This window comes from Ranitomeya imitator, chromosome 4, assembly GCF_032444005.1.
Source record: "Ranitomeya imitator isolate aRanImi1 chromosome 4, aRanImi1.pri, whole genome shotgun sequence".
NCBI lineage: Eukaryota > Metazoa > Chordata > Amphibia > Anura > Dendrobatidae > Ranitomeya > Ranitomeya imitator.
Genome location: NC_091285.1, coordinates 521883913 through 521903755, shown reverse-complemented (window position 1 = coordinate 521903755; position 19843 = coordinate 521883913). Strand labels below are relative to the sequence as shown.

The following is a 19843-nucleotide window of genomic DNA, read 5'->3' as shown; positions in this document are numbered from 1 at the left end:
TCCAGCTCTGAAAGTGCACATACACATACACCTGCATAGAAGAAAGAAACATGGCCCAATCCCCCCAGAAACCTTTCAAAACTACAAAGTGATTTAATTTGGAAACAAAAGAATATTGTTCCAGTACAGGAGCCATTCATTTGTCAGAAATTGTCTTACATTTGCCTCCTTTGCAGCTGGATTAAAAAACATAATCTACATACCGTAACTAGTTTTTCCAGCCCTCAATAAAACAGACAGCAAATGGTTTTGTTTCTTTTAAACACATGAAAGGATCTTCTCAGGTTTGAATGCCATTCCCTAGGAGCCTTGTAAATGGAGCGGCGGTCCATCACCCCCTCCAATGCAATCATTCTCTGGGGGACTGCAGTATATTACCGAGTGCTGCACTCAGATGGTCTTCAGCACTCTTGTATGAATGAATGGTGCCAGTGGTGAGAATGGTCAACCTGCGCTCTGTTCACACAGGGGTCTTCAGAGATCCGGTCAACAAGATCGTTGGCGGATCCCGCAGTCAGACCCTCAATGATTGGGAAGTTTATCTCCTATACGATAGATTAGGGGTAACTAACATTTTAGAATACTCCTATTCATCTGGTGGAAACAGATCACCACAATACATTCCACCTGTTTATGCCCTGTCTGTAACAGTCACAGTTTTTTTTCTCATATGTATCTCCCATGGCAGAGGAAAAAGTAATAGAGCTTATGATTGATTGACATAGGGCTGAGCAAGTAATAATGGTGCATCTCTGAGACCCCCATAAATTGGCAGAGTGGGGGACTCGTGATGCCTGCATGGCATGTTAGAAAGGAGTAGATGAGGTAGAGAGGTGGGCACATACAAATGTGGATATCTTCATTCTCATTTATGGGATTAGTAAAGGTTCAGGTGTTTCAGCAACTCATATTAACCATGTTTAGGAAAGCCACAGTCATGGCACCTTGTATCCTGGATTGCAGATGAGGGATTAGGTGACCCCCAGACACATACACGAAATGTGGGAACCTTGGAGAGGGAACCAGCATCTAAAAGTCTCAGATGATAATTCCCATACTGTAAATGGGAATTAGTCATAAGTGTTATTGTGGCCCTTGGACCAAAAAGTTTGGCACCCCAACACTAAATACATATCTCATCTATTCAATGGTAATAAATGTATTATTGCTGGTAGTCTGAGCACTGAGACGTCTACAAATCTCCATAGAGGTATGACTAGAGAGGTAGTATGCATACATGATCACCACTCTACTGACTATCAATAGGGCTAGTGAAGAGGGCCAAGTGCTGAAGAAGAAAAAGGACAACCCATCTCATTCACAGAGATGCAAGAGCAACAAACATTTGATAATACAAGTCTACTACACAGCAATTCTAATCCACCATGCCTTGGCAGAATTAGAGTTTACCCCTCGCAGCCGGTTATTCCACCCTGCAGCAACATTAAGAAAAAACTGAAAACACGATCTGTTGGTGGCTCTTGAGGACCGAAGTTGGGGGCTACTGCTCTAAACAATGTGTTACCAACAATTCACAGAACTAATGGTTTAGTAGAAATCTGGTTTACGAGTTCATAGACCTCCCAAAAGTTACTTTCTTGATGTGCTCCTAGTACATATGCACACATAACACTATGGTGTTGTTTTAGTGATGCGGTGGAAAGTAGAATACCTGGAGGAAATCATATAAACTGAAACCCAGGTTACTGCAGCAAGGTAAGTGTCCTGACCACTGAGCCACCCTGCTGTTCAATATACCACATGCCCCCAGAGAGTTCCATCAGAGGGTACTTATTTGTGTAGGTTTATGGAGATCTGAAGACACAGACAATCATATCATTACTACTACCTCTTGCTCCAAGTCTAACAAAGACTGTCTGTAAGGCTGAAGAATTGATTCCAATCCTCTGCAAAAAGCCCTCAAGTAAATTCCATGCAATCCAGTCGGCCCGGGCTGGGAAGGGTGGTGATCCTGGAAGAGAAGAACACATTTTAATATTAATGCATTTATCACATATGCATATACGATGTATTTGTTAACGATTTCTTAGGAAAAACTTTTCCTTGATTAATGGAAGCCATACAAAGCAATAAACTCACTCGTAAGAATGAAATGCCCTGTTGAGGGCAGCGTAAAGTACTGCAGTGCATTGGCGCCAGGAAAGGTCAGAGAGGCCCAGCGCCTGTGCACTGCAGTACTTTGCTCTGCCCAAAACAGGGCAGAAAAAGTACACCTGCGCCGCAGCCGCGACAGGAAGCAAAGAAGAGGACGTCATAGCATGAAGATGGGAGGCACCGGATCTGCGACGCCCATCGGACCGAACCGCCCACACAGGTGAGTATAATCTAACCTCTTTTTCTCATCTTTCAGGATACATCGGGGGCTTATGTACAGCATTACAGAATGCTGTAGATAAGCCCCTGATGCTGGTGGCCGAAGCTTATATACGAAAAAGTAGGTGACAGATTCCCTTTAAAAAACAGTCCTTAGTATTATGCCCTTTAGTATTTACCGGACACTGATAAGAGATATAATAGGATGAATAAATACAGAGCAGCCCTCACACAGTATTACTATGACCTGAAGGAGCTCATGTCTCAGTAATGAAAACCGCCTCACAGGCAGACTTGTCTAGTTGCCCATAGCAACCAATCAGAGCTCAGCTTTCACTTTACCTCAGCAGCTTCAGTGATGAAAGCTCCCTGTATAGTAAGCAATAATGAAAATCTTACTATGAGGCATTTTTCGCCTGACCAATATTGCTGCTCACACTTTACCTCAGCATCTTCAGTGATGAAAGCTCCCACACGCATGTGGTCCATGTGTTTGTGCGTGCGCAGTGAAAGTGTCCATGGTGTGTGTGAATACGCATGTGCTCTGTTCATCCGTGTGTGTATGGTGCATCCATCTGAGTGTGTTTGCATGCGTGTGTGGTCCTTGCGTGTGTGGTCCTTGCGTGTGTGTGCGTGCGTGATGTGAATATGGTATTTATGGGGTGGTGTTTGTGTTGTGTGTGTCTAAAGTGGTCTGGTGTTTGTGTGGCATTTGTGTGGTGTTGTGCTTGTGGGTTGGTGTATGTGTGCTGACTGTGTGATGTTTGTATGGGGTTTGTGAAATGTTTGTTGTTTGTGGTGGTGTGACCCCTTTATCAGCGACTCTTTGGCGGAGTCGCTATAATCTGTCCCTTTCAGTCACAACTGTTGTTTTCCTCTCAGCAATGTTACGTTCACCTTCACATTTCTCCATTATAGGTATAGGGCCTAACGTCGGGGGCCCCAATCTCATGACGGGGAGAAGCTAGCGAGATTTAACGTGCGCAGTATTCTGCTCCTGTGAGTGGAGAGGGGGCAGGCCAAATTTCACCAAAATCGAACGAGAACTGTGGATTTGTAAAGAGCAGGCTACTACAGATTTTGAGATAGATAGATAGATAGATAGATAGATAGATAGATAGATAGATAGATAATGCGGTGATTCTAACCGTCACAAACAGTAGCCAATGTAATATTGCAATAAACCCACAGAGTGTAACCAAACAGTATGTTACTATTAGTGATAAGCGAACGTTCTCTAATAAGGCACTATCCAAGCAGGCCCTGTGTGGTAACCGAGTGTCTTTATCCAAGGAACTGTGGAGGAGAGATCAGTGTAAAATAGGGTGTTATCCAAGAAATATGGTGAGCGTTACGCTCAGATTAAACTCACCTGTTTAATCCGAAAAAAAACAGCATATAGTGCAAAATCAGCTGCAGCAGATCCACGGGTCAGCTAGTGACCATCAGACAGCAATAGGTTAGAAGGAGTTTGTGAATAGTCTACATGCTGCCAACAGGATTTAAGACATATATCCCTAGATACATGTGGTTTTCTTGAAGAGAAGAAGTAACTTTGTACTTCAAAAAGCATCAAAATAAACCATCATTTTACTACACTGGGATATACCGGTATGTCTTAAATCCTGTCGGCAGAATGGACACTATCCACAAACTCCTGACCTATTGATAACCGAGTGTCTTTGGCGTTCCCGAAAAATATGTTCGAGTCCCCGCGGATGCATGTCTCGTGGCTGTTCGAAAGCTCCAACACATGCAGTTTGTTAGGCAATCCCTGCGTGTGTTGCGGAGATACTCGGTTAGGACTCGAGCATGTTCGGATAACACCTTATCCTATAACAACTTATCCAAGCACATTCGCTCATCACTAGTTAACACCCGATCACCAGCTACGCGGCTCCAGCATGTTTAAATATGCAAAAAGTAAAACCTGTCAAACATTATCCACACCATAGAAAACAATGGAACAAAATATGCAAAAATTTGAAAAAATATGCAAAGCAACCAAGGGCAAAAACTCACTCCTGCTTAACTATAGGGAAAAAGATCATCGTCGTCTTACACCATAGTATCCAGACTAAGGCTAGACCGCTCTGAACTATGTGGGCCTCTCTTCTCCTATGGATCAGACATCTGCAGGGGAGACATTTATATCCCCCCTTCTATTATATACATTATTCGTCCTGTATAGTATTCAGCACAATATATTGATGTCATTTCCCGTGATTGGAATATCTTACCATATACTCACAGGGGAAGCCATACCAGTTGTCACCAATTGTTCATATAGTTCACAAGGAAAGCCAACTGTTGTGGGCCTGTGTCATAAATAAGTAATGGTGCCCACCTGCTCGGGGCTGTAACATTATACACTTTTTGTAGGTATCACCTTTATGTAGATAACTGCGATGTGCGACTGTCACTTTTTTTAATGATTTTATATATAGATTGCATTGTTCTCTTTTTAGGCAATTTTAAATGTCAGCAAGAAAAACCAAATTAAAACATTGTTATTCTGCACACGTCACTCCTCGTTCTCAATAACAATACTTGTCAGCTTAAAAATAGGTTGCCGAAATTAGCGGCTTTGATAATTTTCAACTTCTGAATATAACTCCAGATAGAGGGTACTTTGCCACTGTTAGCTTAAGATTTCCAAGTTCATAGGTGGCAAACTTACAACAGGTGCCCATCGGATGATCCAACTGCAATCAAAGTTTGAAGATGAATTAGACGTCCATAAAACACGGATCAGGGTTGGATTCCAAAACCCAGCACAACGGCCTGGTCTCCTAACCTGAGCTACCTACCGCGGAGGCATAGATGAGTCCGCTCAGATCAGGACACCCGGTGGTCAATGCTGGGTATTGCAGACCATGCCCAATCGGTGTTTAACTGATAGTAACATAGTAACATAGTTAGTAAGGCCGAAAAAAGACATTTTTCCATCCAGTTCAGCCTATATTCCATCATAATAAATCCCCAGATCTACGTCCTTCTACAGAACCTAATAATTGTATGATACAATATTGTTCTGCTCCAGGAAGACATCCAGGCCTCTCTTGAACCCCTCAACTGAGTTCGCCATCACCACCTCCTCAGGCAAGCAATTCCAGATTCTCACTGCCCTAACAGTAAAGAATCCTCTTCTATGTTGGTGGAAAAACCTTCTCTCCTCCAGACGCAAAGAATGCCCCCTTGTGCCCGTCACCTTCCTTGGTATAAACAGATCCTCAGTGAGATATTTGTATTGTCCCCTTATATACATATACATGGTTATTAGATCGCCCCTCAGTCTGATGTATGAAATCAGCTTTAGATGCATGCCACTTGTCAGGTTTTTCGGGCCTCTTTAGGATATTTTCTTTTTTCAAGCAGGTTTCCACTCAGAAGCCCGCCTGAAAAAGTGTTTACCAAACACCCAATAACGGACATATGCGTTTCTATGTAAAAACAACTGACGTTTCTATGTTTAGGCTTTGGAATGTCCTTTAACAGCTTCAGTGTTCCAAAGACAGAGAGTGGCTAAAGGAAGACACTGGACCATTCTTCAGGTAGCTTCTGCTCTGAAGACGCTCTATACTTTATAATAGAAGTGAATGGGAAGGTTCAACAGAAGTGCAGGGCATCCTTAAAAACAGCTTGCCAACATTTTTGCTTAAAAAACACTAACAGATTCTTCTTTATTGAATGGAATTTAAAAAAAAAAGTTTGTAAAACTAATAGCAAAAATGCCTCAAAAGTGCTTGAAAAAATGGTAAAAAAAAAGAAAAACACCAAAGTTTTAAAAACATCAAAAAAGCGCTTAAAAATGACCAAAAAGATCGTGGGATTTCCGTAGAAAGATGTTTTGATCATACAATGACCTTCATCAGTTAGACAGATTGCTGTGTGCATAAGTATACAGGTAATAACGAATGCTGTGGATGAGTAGCACGAGCTTCAGCAGTGAGTGGTGTTCCTGCTCATGCAGAGCATTATTAAGGATGTCAGATCTCCGTGAATCTGATATTAATGACCTATGCAATGGACCATCCATGAATATATGATGACTGGACCACACCATTAAAGGGAACCTGTCAGCAGGATTGTGCTCCGCAACCTACACACTGTCAGGTCAGCGCCGTTATACTAATACACCGTTAAAATGATACCTTGGTTAATGAAATCCGTCTTGTGGTTGCTGTTTAATCTGTGTTTGCAGTTTTCACTTAGGCTGGGTTCACACTGCACGGATGACGTTACACCGCGGCATAACGCAGTCTGTTAACGCCGCCATTATGTCCTATGTCGGACGCATCGCTAGCGCACGCCCACAATGGGCGCGCTCTAGCGATGTGCCGTCATTGAGTGACGGACCCTGGGACGCGGGCTGCAGCGTTTCCGGGTCCGTCACCGCTAGCGCAGATAGAACATCTGCTAGCTCTATCTACGCTAGCGTGATGACACATCGGCACTTGCGTTAACAGCAGCCCGTTAACATATGTATTGAACGGGCTGCTGTTAACTCAATGTGAACCCGGCCTTAGTGAGATTCTCATGCTTCGGGGCGGCCTGTGGGGGGGTCTTAATGTGGTGCTCTGGCCTCATGATCATCAGCATGTTACTGAACCTTCACTGACCTGACTCCTATTTTAAATACTGCGCCTGTGTATTTAATATTGTGATCTTCAGAAAAAAAAAAAATGTTGCTTCAACAAAATGGCGCCGGCAGCGGTGCATGCGCAGTAGCATATATTGGCAAGCGATGCTCTCATTATGAGGAATGTGCCACCCACTGTATTCCGGGGACCATTGCTATGTTCAGCGACGATTATTTCCTCTTCTTGTACACACTCCCACACTGGTCCTCAGAACCGAGTGGGCGGCTGTTAAATAGGCTTATTTCCCACATTTATTTAATCAGGACTCTTTACCAGATGCGTTACTCTTAAAGTAAAAATGTCATGATATTTTCATAAAAAAAATTTAGTGGTTTATTGGATTGTCCACAGAAAAACCACATTGCAGCAAAACATAAAATATGTGAAATAATTACGATTATGGTTATATGTGTGTCCCATAAACAACGTGTTCTCTCTATAGTGTTTACTTATACTCTGAGCTACATATACAGAAATAGCTTTTGGTAATGTCAGCGAGAGGCAATGTACTCAGTACAGAATTGAGAATAAGAATAACTCAATTAATAATTAATATTTAACAGCGGCACATGCGCAGATTGAGAGCATTGCTTGCCGAAAGATGCCACTGCTTATGCGCCGCAAGCAGCAGTTTGTTGAAACAAAATTTTTCTTTTGAAGACCACAATATTAAATGCACAGGCGCAGTATTTAAAATAGGAGTCAGGTCACTGAAGGTTCAGTAACATGATGATGATGGATGATGAATGATGGATAATGATGAGGAGCAAGAGCAGAGCACCACATAAAGTCCGTCCTACAATCCCGCCCCAGAGCATGAGAATCTAAAAACTGCAAACACAGATTTAACAACAACCACAAGACAGATTTCATCAACCCAGGTCTCATCTTAATCAGTATAATTGTGCCAACCTGACACTGTCTGTAGTTTGCTGAGCAAAATCCTGATGACAAGTTCCCTTTAAAAAGGAGAGCAATCCCAGAAGCCATCTTTAAAAGAGTTAGTCAAAAAACAATTTTTATATTAAAATTAAAATCGGGGTAGAATATTAAAAAAAACAAACAAACAAAAAAACAGCAACACACAAAACATAATCACCTACGGATCCCAGCATTACTCCATAGCACTTCTCACATCTCCCCCTAGCCTGCAGTCAACTGATTGGCTGCAGGGGGAATGTTCCATCTGAGTTAGGACAGAACATGACCGCTGTGACATTCTCCCCAGGAAAAGTTAGTGGGCAAGCCAGCAATGGATGCAGGGAGTGCTGCAAAAACAGGTCCAGATGCGGTTCATTTTGTATTTTATTTTAAATAAAATTACACCACCTTGGGCTCAATTTTAACCCTTTTACCCCCAAGGGTGGTTTGCACGTCAATGACCAGGCCAATTTTTACAATTCTGACCACTGTCCCTTTATGAGGTTATAACTCTGGAACGCTTCAACGGATCCTGGTGATTCTGACATTGTTTTCTCGTGACATATTGTACTTCATGATAGTGGTAAAATTTCTTTGATAGTACCTGCGTTTATTTGTGAAAAAAACGGAAATTTGGCGAAAATTTTGAAAATTTCGCAATTTTCAAACTTTGAATTTTTATGCAATTAAATCACAGAGATATGTCACACAAAATACTTAATAAGTAACATTTCCCACATGTCTCCTTTACATCAGCATAATTTTGGAACCAAATTTTTTTTTTGTTAGGGAGTTATAAGGGTTAAAAGTTGACCAGCAATTTCTCATTTTTACAACACCATTTTTTTTTAGGGACCACATCTCATTTGAAGTCATTTTGAGGGGTCTATATGATAGAAAATACCCAAGTGTGACACCATTCTAAAAACTGCACCCCTCAAGGTGCTCAAAACCACATTCAAAAAGTTTATTAACCCTTCAGGTGTTTAATAGGAATTTTTTGAATGTTTAAATAAAAATGAACATTTAACTTTTTTACACAAAAAATTTACTTCAGCTCCAATTTGTTTTATTTTACCAAGGGTAACAGGAGAAAATGGACCCCAAAAGTTGTTGTCCAATTTGTCCTGAGTACGCTGATACCCCATATGTGGCAGTAAACCACTGTTTGGGCGCATGGGAGAGCTCGGAAGTGAAGGAGCGCCGTTTGACTTTTCAATGCAAAATTGACAGAAATTGAGATGGGACGCCATGTTGCGTTTGGAGAGCCACTGATGTGCCTAAACATTGAAACCCCCCACAAGTGACACCATTTTGGAAAGTAGACCCCCTAAGGAACTTATCTGGATGTGTGGTGAGCACTTTGACCCACCAAGTGCTTCACAGAAGTTTATATTGCAGAGCCATAAAAATAAAACAAAAATTTTTTCCCACAAAAATTATTTTTTAGCCCCCAGTTTTGTATTTTCCCTAGGGTAACAGGAGAAATTCGACCCCACAAGTTGTTGTCCAATTTGTCCTGAGTACGCTGATACCCCATATGTGGGGGGGAACCACCGTTTGGGCGCATGGGAGGGCTCGGAAGGGAAGGAGCATCATTTGGAATGCAGACTTAGATGGATTGGTCTGCAGGCGTCACATTGCGTTTGCAGAGCCCCTAATGTACCCAAACAGTAGAAACCCCCCACAAGTGACCCCATATTGGAAACTAGACCCCTCAATGAACTTATCTAGATGTGTTGTGAGAACTTTGAACCCCCAAGTGTTTCACTACAGTTTATAACGCAGAGCCGTGAAAATAAAAAATCTTTTTGTTTTCCCACAAAAATTATTTTTTAGCCCCCAGTTTTGTATTTTCCCAAGGGTAACAGGAGAAATTGGTCCACAAAAGTTGTTGTCCAATTTGTCCTGAGTACGCTGATACCCCATATGTGAGGGTAAACCCCTGTTTGGGCACACAGGAGAGCTCGGAAGGGAAGGAGCACTGTTTTACTTTTTCAACGCAGAATTGGCTGGAATTGAGATCGGACGCCATGTCGTGTTTGGAGAGCCCCTGATGTGCCAAAACAGTGGAAACCCCCCAATTATAACTGAAACCCTAATCTAAACACACCCCTAACCCTAATCCCAACAGTAACCCTAACCACACCTCTAACCCAGACACACCCCTAACCCTAATCCCAACCCTATTTCCAACTGTAAATGTAATCTAAACCCTAACCCTAACTTTAGCCCCAACCCTAACTGTAGCCCCAACCCTAACCCTAGCCCTAACCCTAGCCCTAACCCTAACCCTAGCCCTAACCCTAGCCCTAACCCTAGCCCTAACCCTAACGGAAAAATGGAAATAAATACATTTTTTTTTATTTTTCCCTAACTAAGGGGGTGATGAAGGGGGGTTTGATTTATTTTTATAGCGAGTTTTTTAGCGGATTTTTATGATTGGCAGCCGTCACACACTGAAAGACGCTTTTTATTGCAAAAAATATTTTTTGCAATACCACATTTTGAGAGCTATAATTTTTCCATATTTTGGTCCACAGAGTCATGTGAGGTCTTGTTTTTTGCGGGACGAGTTGACGTTTTTATTGAAAACATTTTCGGGCACGTGACATTTTTTGATCGCTTTTTATTCCGATTTTTGTGAGGAAGAATGACCGAAAACCAGCTATTCATGAATTTCTATTGGGGGAGGCGTTTATACCGTTCCGCGTTTGGTAAAATTGATAAAGCAGTTTTATTCTTCGGGTCAGTACAATTACAGCGACACCTCATTTATATCATTTTTTTATGGTTTGGCGCTTTTATACGATAAAAACTATTTTACAGAAAAAATAATTATTTTTGCATCGCTTTATTCTCAGGACTATAACTTTTTTATTTTTTTGCTGATGATGCTGTATGGCGGCTCGTTTTTTGCAGGACAATATGACGTTTTCAGCGGTACCATGGTTATTTATATGTGTCCTTTTGATCGCGTGTTATTCCACTTTTTGTTCGGCGGTATGATAATAAAGCGTTGTTTTTTGCCTCGTTTTTTTTTTTTTTTTTTTTCTTACGGTGTTTACTGAAGGGGTTAACTAGTGGGACAGTTTTATAGGTCGGGTCGTTACGGACGTGGCGATACTAAATATGTGTACTTTTATTGGTTTTTTTTTTTTATTTAGATGAAGAAATGTATTTATGGGAATAATATATTTTTTTTTTTTTTCATTATTTTGGAATATTTTTTTTTATTTTTTTTTTACACATTTGGAAATTTTTTTTTAAACTTTTTTACTTTGTCCCAGGGGGGGACATCACAGATCAGTGATCTGACAGTTTGCACAGCACTCTGTCAGATCACTGATCTGTCTCAGAGTGCTGCAGCCTTCACAGTGCCTGCTCTGAGCAGGCTCTGTGAAGCCACCTCCCTCCCTGCAGGACCCGGATCCGCGGCCATCTTGGATCCGGGGCTCGAGCAGGGAGGGAGGGAGGTAAGACCCCCGCAGCAACGCGATCACATCGCGTTGCTGCGGGGGGCTCAGGGAAGCCCGCAGGGAGCCCCCTCCCTGCGCGGTGCTTCCCTGCACCGCCGGCACATCGCGATCATGTTTGATCGCGGTGTGCCAGGGGTTAATGTGCCGGGGGCGGTCCGTGACCGCTCCTGGCACATAGTGCCGGATGTCAGCTGCGATAAGCAGCTGACACCCGGCCGCGATCGGCGGCGCTCCCCCCGTGAGCGCTGCCGATCGCTATGACGTACTATCCCGTCCAGGGTCAGATAAGCCCAGGGCACCTCGACGGGATAGTACGTCTAAGGTCACAGAGGGGTTAATATAGAAATCAAAAACGGACAACCCCTTTAAACTCTTCTAAAAGGGCATTTTGAAGATGAAGTTATTACCTGCTGCTGAACATGGCCGGTGTACTGCTCAATGAACTCTGTGAAGCGAATGTAGTCTGTTCCTAACTTGCACAGACGGTTCAGCACATTAGTTTCACCAGGATGAAGAAATGGCAGATCTTGGGATACCTGCAAAAAATAGACATAATTGTGTTATTCTTCTAGAGAATGTGCAATAGTCAGGAGCTTAATGTGACATTTCAATATGAAAAAAAATGCTGGAGCAAAGGCTACAGGCAATGTATTATTACAATTTAGAAGCAGATGCTCTTTAAGGATATGTGCACACGTCAGGATTTCTGGCAGAAATTTTCCTGACAAAAACCGGACATTTCTGCCAGAAATCCGCATGCGTTTTTTCACGTTTTTTATGCGTTTTTGATGCGCTTTTTCCCAATGCATAGAATAGCGGGAAAAACGCAAAAAAACCGCAAAATTAATGAACATGCTGCTTTTTTTTACCGCGATGCGTTTTTTTTGCGGAAAAGAACGCATCATGTGCACAAAAATTGCAGAATGCATTCTAAATGATAGGATGCATAATGTATGTGTTTTTAATGAGTTTTTATAGCGTTTTTATCGTGAAAAAACCTGAACGTGTGCACATACCCTAAAAGAGGCGGCACCTGTGAAGACAGGTACAGTACATATCCACTTAGTAAATACAGAGATTAGAGGCTGACGACAGGTGACAATGACAATGGCCTCCTCTACTCTCCCTGAAGTTATGTCGCTTATCCATGTTATGTAAATAAAAGCTTATAACCTGACGTTAAATTCATCCATTGGTTGTATAAATTATTCTTTTGAAAGCCAAAACCCTCCAAAATGTGGTTTAGGTTAAGAAAATAAATTGGCATCAATGCAGAAATATTTCAGCTTTCAAAAGAATAACTTATACAACCAATGGATGAATTTAACGTCAGGTTATAAGCTTTTATTTACATAACATGGATAAGCGACATAACTTCAGCGACTGTATATACACAGGTGACAGTGGCCTCCTCAACACAACAGGTGACAATGACAGTGGCCTCATCTATATACACAGGTTAAAGTGGCCTCCAACACAAAAGGTGACCATGACAGCGGCCTCCTCTACACACAGGTGACAGTGGCCTCCCCTATATACAGGTGACAGTGGCCTCCTCTACACACACAGGTGACAGTGGCCTCCTCTACACACAGGTGACAGTGGCCTCCCCTATATACAGGTGACAGTGGCCTCCTCTACACACAGGTGACAGTGGCCTCCTCTACACACAGGTGACAGTGGCCGCAGCCTCCTCTATGCAAAGGTGACAGTGACAGCAGGCTCCAATACACACGTGACAGCGGCCTCCTCTACACACAGGTGACAATGACAGCAGCCTCCTCTATATACACAGGTGACAATGACAGCGGCTTCCTCTATATACAGGTGACAATGACAGCGGCCTGCTCTATATACACAGGTGACACTGACAGCGGCCTGCTCTATACACACAGGTGGATATAAAGATCACTGCACACGTTCAAAAGGAAGATATGCTTTCAAGTGGAAGTTTATTTATAGTAGATTCAAGATAAAGCGACTGGTAAGTTTGACGTTTCGGCTAATACATAGCCTTGGTCACAACGTCGCTGAAAAAAATACAGAAATACAAATATTTACAATTCGGTATATACAATGATTGATGAAATCATGTTCTGTACACTATATACAAAATATATACATAAAAGGTTTTTGTGGCGTGCATGTACAGAGTAATGACTCTGTGAGACAATGTAACGAGATGTACTAAAGTGGAATGATTTACTGCAAAGGGGTATGCATAAAACGAGATATTAGAAAAAGGAAATGCATATTGGCATATGTGTACAAGGATGCGCGAACATGGAATAGTGCATGCAATTAAAAATACATGGGCGTCTTGAACTTAGTCCACAAGGCAAAAGAGTGGCCTATGTAGTTCTGTTATGTAAGCGAATAGTGTTAATTTCTAAATAAATTCACAAGGCAAGTAGAGTGGCCCACCTATAGTGCAGAGTCTGTCTCAGTTCAAGGTAGTGCAGGTGTAGCACTGATGAGAGGTTACGTCCTGGTAGGGATGGAGGTTAAAAATTGAACATAAGTGTGAATGCTCACTATGGCTATGTTGGAACATGTGGAAGGGAACATGGACCTACCCTGTAGATTTCGTGGGTACCTATATGCTTAAACTACAACAGCACTTTGCTATGAATATGTATTCTCATCATTATGCCTTTCAACAGGCTTCTGGCACAGGACCTGGATATTTACCTATCTTTTCCAAAGAGACATTGCTCAGCCCGGAGCATATAGGTACCCACGAAATCTACAGGGTAGGTCCATGTTCCCTTCCACATGTTCCAACATATCCATAGTGAGCATTCACACTTATGTTCAATTTTTAACCTCCATCCCTACCAGGACGTAACCTCTCATCAGTGCTACACCTGTACTACCTTGAACTGAGACAGACTCTGCACTATAGGTGGGCCACTCTACTTGCCTTGTGAATTTATTTAGAAATTAACACTATTCGCTTACATAACAGAACTACATAGGCCACTCTTTTGCCTTGTGGACTAAGTTCTAGACGCCCATGTATTTTTAATTGCATGCACTATTCCATGTTCGCGCATCCTTGTACACATATGCCAATATGCATTTCCTTTTTCTAATATCTCGTTTTATGCATACCCCTTTGCAGTAAATCATTCCACTTTAGTGCATCTCGTTACATTGTCTCACAGAGTCATTACTCTGTACATGCACGCCACAAAAACCTTTTATGTATATATTTTGTATATAGTGTACAGAACATGATTTCATCAATCATTGTATATACCGAATTGTAAATATTTGTATTTCTGTATTTTTTTCAGCGACGTTGTGACCAAGGCTATGTATTAGCCGAAACGTCAAACTTACCAGTCGCTTTATCTTGAATCTACTATAAATAAACTTCCACTTGAAAGCATATCTTCCTTTTGAACGTGTGCAGTGATCTTTATATCCAGTGACTTCGGAACTTTCAGTTCCTTTCACTAGCACCGTCACCTCTACCCCAGTTGAGTGCTAGCCATCACAGCCTTTGGCTATACACACAGGTGACAGTGACAGCGGTCTGCTCTATACACACAGGTGACAGTGACAGCGGTCTGCTCTATATACACAGGTGACAGTGACAGCGGTCTGCTCTATACACACAGGCGACAGTGGCAGCGGTCTGCTCTATACACACAGGTGACAGTGACAGCGGTCTGCTCTATACACACAGGTGACAATGACAGCGGTCTGCTCTATACACACAGGTGACAATGACAGCGGTCTGCTCTCTGTACAGGTGACAATGACAGCGGCCTTCTATATACACAGGTGACAGTGACAGCGGCCTCCTCTATATACAGGTGACAATGACAGCGGCCTCCTCTATATACACAGGTGACAGCGGCCTCCTCTATATACACAGATGACAGCGGTCTGCTCTATATACAGGTGACAATGACAGCGGCCTGCTCTATATACACAGGTGACAGTGGCCTCCTCTATATACAGGTGACAGTGACAGCGGCCTCCTCTATATACACAGGTGACAGCGGCCTCCTCTATATACAGGTGACAGTGACAGCAACCTGCTCTATATACAGGTGACAATGACAGCGGCCTCCTCTATATACACAGGTGACAGCGGCCTGCTCTATATACACAGGTGACAGCGGCCTGCTCTATATACACAGGTGACAGCGGCCTCCTCTATATACACAGGTGACAGTGACAGCGGCCTCCTCTATATACACAGGTGACAGCAGCCTGCTCTATATACACAGGTGACAGCAGCCTCCTCTATATACAGGTGACAGTGGCCTCCTCTATATACACAGGTGACAGCGGCCTCCTCTATATACACAGGTGACAGCGGCCTGCTCTATATACACAGGTGACAGCGGCCTGCTCTATATACAGGTGACAGTGACAGCGGCCTCCTCTATATACACAGATGACAGCGGTCTGCTCTATATACACAGGTGACAGCGGTCTCCTCTATATACACAGGTGACAGCGGCCTCCTCTATATACACAAGTGACAGCAGCCTCCTCTATATACACAGGTGACAGCAGCCTCCTCTATACACAGGTGACAGTGACAGCGGCCTCCTCTATATACACAGATGACAGCGGTCTGCTCTATATACAGGTGACAATGACAGCGGCCTCCTCTATATACACAGGTGACAGCGGCCTGCTCTATATACACAGATGACAGCGGCCTCCTCTGTATACACAGGTGACAGCAGCCTCCTCTATATACACAGGTGACAGCAGCCTCCTCTATATACAGGTGACAGTGACAGCGGCCTCCTCTATATACACAGGTGACAGCGGCCTCCTCTATATACACAGGTGACAGCGGCCTGCTCTATATACACAGGTGACAGCGGCCTGCTCTATATACAGGTGACAGTGACAGCGGCCTCCTCTATATACAGGTGACAATGACAGCGGCCTCCTCTATATACACAGGTGACAGCGGCCTGCTCTATATACAGGTGACAGTGACAGCGGCCTCCTCTATATACACAGATGACAGCGGTCTGCTCTATATACAGGTGACAATGACAGCGGCCTCCTCTATATACACAGGTGGCAGCGGCCTGCTCTATAAACACAGGTGACAGCGGTCTCCTCTATATACAGGTGACAGTGACAGCGGCCTGCTCTATATACAGGTGACAATGACAGCGGCCTCCTCTATATACACAGGTGACAGCAGCCTGCTCTATATACACAGGTGACAGCGGTCTGCTCTATATACACAGGTGACAGCGGCCTCCTCTATATACAGGTGACAGCGGTCTGCTCTATATACACAGGTGACAGCGGTCTCCTCTATATACACAGGTGACAGCGGCCTGCTCTATATACACAGGTGACAGCGGCCTGCTCTATATACAGGTGACAGCGGTCTGCTCTATATACACAGGTGACAGCGGCCTCCTCTATATACAGGTGACAGCGGTCTGCTCTATATACACAGGTGACAGCGGCCTCCTCTATATACACAGGTGACAGCGGCCTCCTCTATATACACAGGTGACAGCGGCCTCCTCTATATACACAGGTGACAGCGGCCTCCTCTATATACACAGGTGACAGCGGTCTGCTCTATATACACAGGTGACAGCGGCCTCCTCTATATACAGGTGACAGTGGCCTCCTCTATATATACCGGTGACAGCGGCCTCCTCTATATACAGGTGACAGTGACAGTGGCCTCCTCTATATACACAGGTGACAGCGGTCTGCTCTATATACACAGGTGACAGCGGCCTCCTCTATATACACAGGTGACAGCGGCCTCCTCTATATACACAGGTGACAGCGGCCGCCTCTATATACACAGGTGACAGCGGCCTCCTCTATATACCGGTGACAGCGGCCTGCTCTATATACAGGTGACAATGACAGCGGCCTCCTCTATATACACAGGTGACAGCGGCCTCCTCTATATACACAGGTGACAGCGGCCTCCTCTATATACACAGGTGACAGCGGCCGCCTCTATATACACAGGTGACAGCGGCCTCCTCTATATACACAGGTGACAGCGGCCTCCTCTATATACACAGGTGACAGCGGCCTCCTCTATATACACAGGTGACAGCGGCCTGCTCTATATACACAGGTGACAGCAGGCTCCTCTATATACACAGGTGACAGCGGCCTCCTCTATATACACAGGTGACAGCGGCCTGCTCTATATATACAGGTGACAGCGGCCTGCTCTATATACACAGGTGACAATGACAGCGGCCTCCTCTATATACACAGGTGACAATGACAGCGGCCTCCTCTATATACACAGGTGACAGCGGCCTCCTCTATATACACAGGTGACAGCGGCCTGCTCTATATATACAGGTGACAGCGGCCTGCTCTATATACACAGGTGACAATGACAGCGGCCTCCTCTATATACACAGGTGACAATGACAGCGGCCTCCTCTATATACACAGGTGACAGCGGCCTCCTCTATATACACAGGTGACAGCGGCCTGCTCTATATATACAGGTGACAGCGGCCTGCTCTATATACACAGGTGACAATGACAGCGGCCTCCTCTATATACACAGGTGACAATGACAGCGGCCTCCTCTATATACACAGGTGACAGCGGCCTCCTCTATATACACAGGTGACAGCGGCCTCCTCTATATACACAGGTGACAGCAGGCTCCTCTATATACACAGGTGACAGCAGGCTCCTCTATATACACAGGTGACAGCAGGCTCCTCTATATACACAGGTGACAGCGGCCTCCTCTATATACACAGGTGACAGCGGCCTCCTCTATATATACAGGTGACAGCGGCCTCCTCTATATACACAGGTGACAGCGGCCTCCTCTATATACACAGGTGACAGCGGCCTCCTCTATATACACAGGTGACAGCGGCCTGCTCTATATACACAGGTGACAGCAGGCTCCTCTATATACACAGGTGACAGCGGCCTGCTCTATATACAGGTGACAGCGGCCTGCTCTATATACACAGGTGACAGCAGGCTCCTCTATATACACAGGTGACAGCGGCCTCCTCTATATACACAGGTGACAGCGGCCTGCTCTATATACACAGGTGACAGCGGCCTGCTCTATATACACAGGTGACAGCAGGCTCCTCTATATACACAGGTGACAGCAGGCTCATTGATACACGACCTGCAGGCCTGTCCTCTTGTTCCAGGTGAAGATGCTGCCGGGATAGCCGCTCAGGGCCAGGAGAAGTTCGTGAATCATTTTCGTTGGGCCCAGACACCGGGAGCAGTGATGCTGCGATTAACCCTACACTGCATACAGCAGCGCCTGCCGCCCCACAGCCCGCCAGCACAGCTTCCAAACTGAACAGACTACACCTCCCGACATGCTCCGCGAAGCAGTGATCACTACGGCGCCCATGATTGGCTGAATCTTCTTCCCGACGTGCTTTGCTTAGCGCCTAGCCTTGCGAGGGACTACTACCGTAATGACGTGCGCAGCTACCGTATTGATGTGAATAATCTCGGCTATAGAGGCTGGAGACAGTGGAGACCCGTCTGCCTCATACAGGGCAGTGTCCTGCCCGATTCCGCCGTTCACGTGAAATTATGTGACTACAGGAATCGCATCAATAACGCAGAGCAAACACCACAGCAAAAATGCAATAAAACTGCTATGAACTGCAGCCCTTCAGGCATACCTCCCAATTTCTAGAGAAAGAGGGACAAGCTAGGACGAGTCACCGTGTAGTACTGCGGCATATTGTGGCCACGCCCCTAGCCTAGCCACACCCATTTTCTTTTTTTCTTTGTAGAAAAAAACCCTGCCGTTTTTTACATGCGTTTTTAGCCTCCATATTGAAGCCTCTAGAGAAAAAATGCCCCCAAACCGCACAGTTCAGCGTCTTTAGACGGAGGGCACAGTTTTCATGAAATCACATCCACTTTATGTGGGAGAGATCAACACAGCAGAAGTTCTGTACAAACAAAGCAGCGCAGAAAACGCAGCATTTACTGTACATGTGAACATGGTCTAAATGTCCAAGCAAAGTGGATGTGACTTCATGACTTTGTTGCAGTTTTTCTCTGTAGGCTTCTATGTGGAGCCAGAAAAAAACGAATGTAAAAAAATGCCGTAGGATTTTTAAAGACATTTTCCAACAACTTCTACTTATCCTAGTAGTGGAAAACCCCTTTAAGTGTAGAATCAAAGATTTTGTGTAATATTAATAAAGCGTTAAAAATTCGGCTTCACATCTGCATGATAAAAACATATGAAATAAGAAAGAAAATACATAAATGAAACGCAGCACGCACGCAATGGCAGAGGTGTATCTAGGTTTTCTGGCACCCGGGGCAAGAATTCACTTTGGCGCCCAACCCCCAACACAACACATGATTTGTACACTTAGTCACGCGCCGACGAGCTGCTCTCCCTAATCCTCTCAATGTTCAGTGAAATACTGAGAGAAGCAGGAAGAACACCTCATTGTCACATGACAGCAGAGC

The 19843-nt window shown here is 44.2% G+C and overlaps 1 protein-coding gene across 1 annotated transcript in view; it reads right to left on the bottom strand.

Annotated features, from left to right (window-relative positions):
- The window catches only part of TUBGCP4 (tubulin gamma complex component 4), a 52621-nt gene extending 33835 nt beyond the window's left edge, over window positions 1-18786 (bottom strand). The window contains exons 1-3 of the mRNA XM_069766115.1: window positions 18519-18786; window positions 11785-11913; window positions 1850-1972 (exon numbers count right to left, since the gene is read on the bottom strand). Coding sequence (XP_069622216.1) covers window positions 1850-1972; window positions 11785-11913; window positions 18519-18596 — 330 coding nt within the window. The 5' untranslated portion in view covers window positions 18597-18786. The remainder of the gene's footprint in view (window positions 1-1849; window positions 1973-11784; window positions 11914-18518) is intronic.
- Between the last annotated feature and the right edge of the window lie 1057 nt (window positions 18787-19843).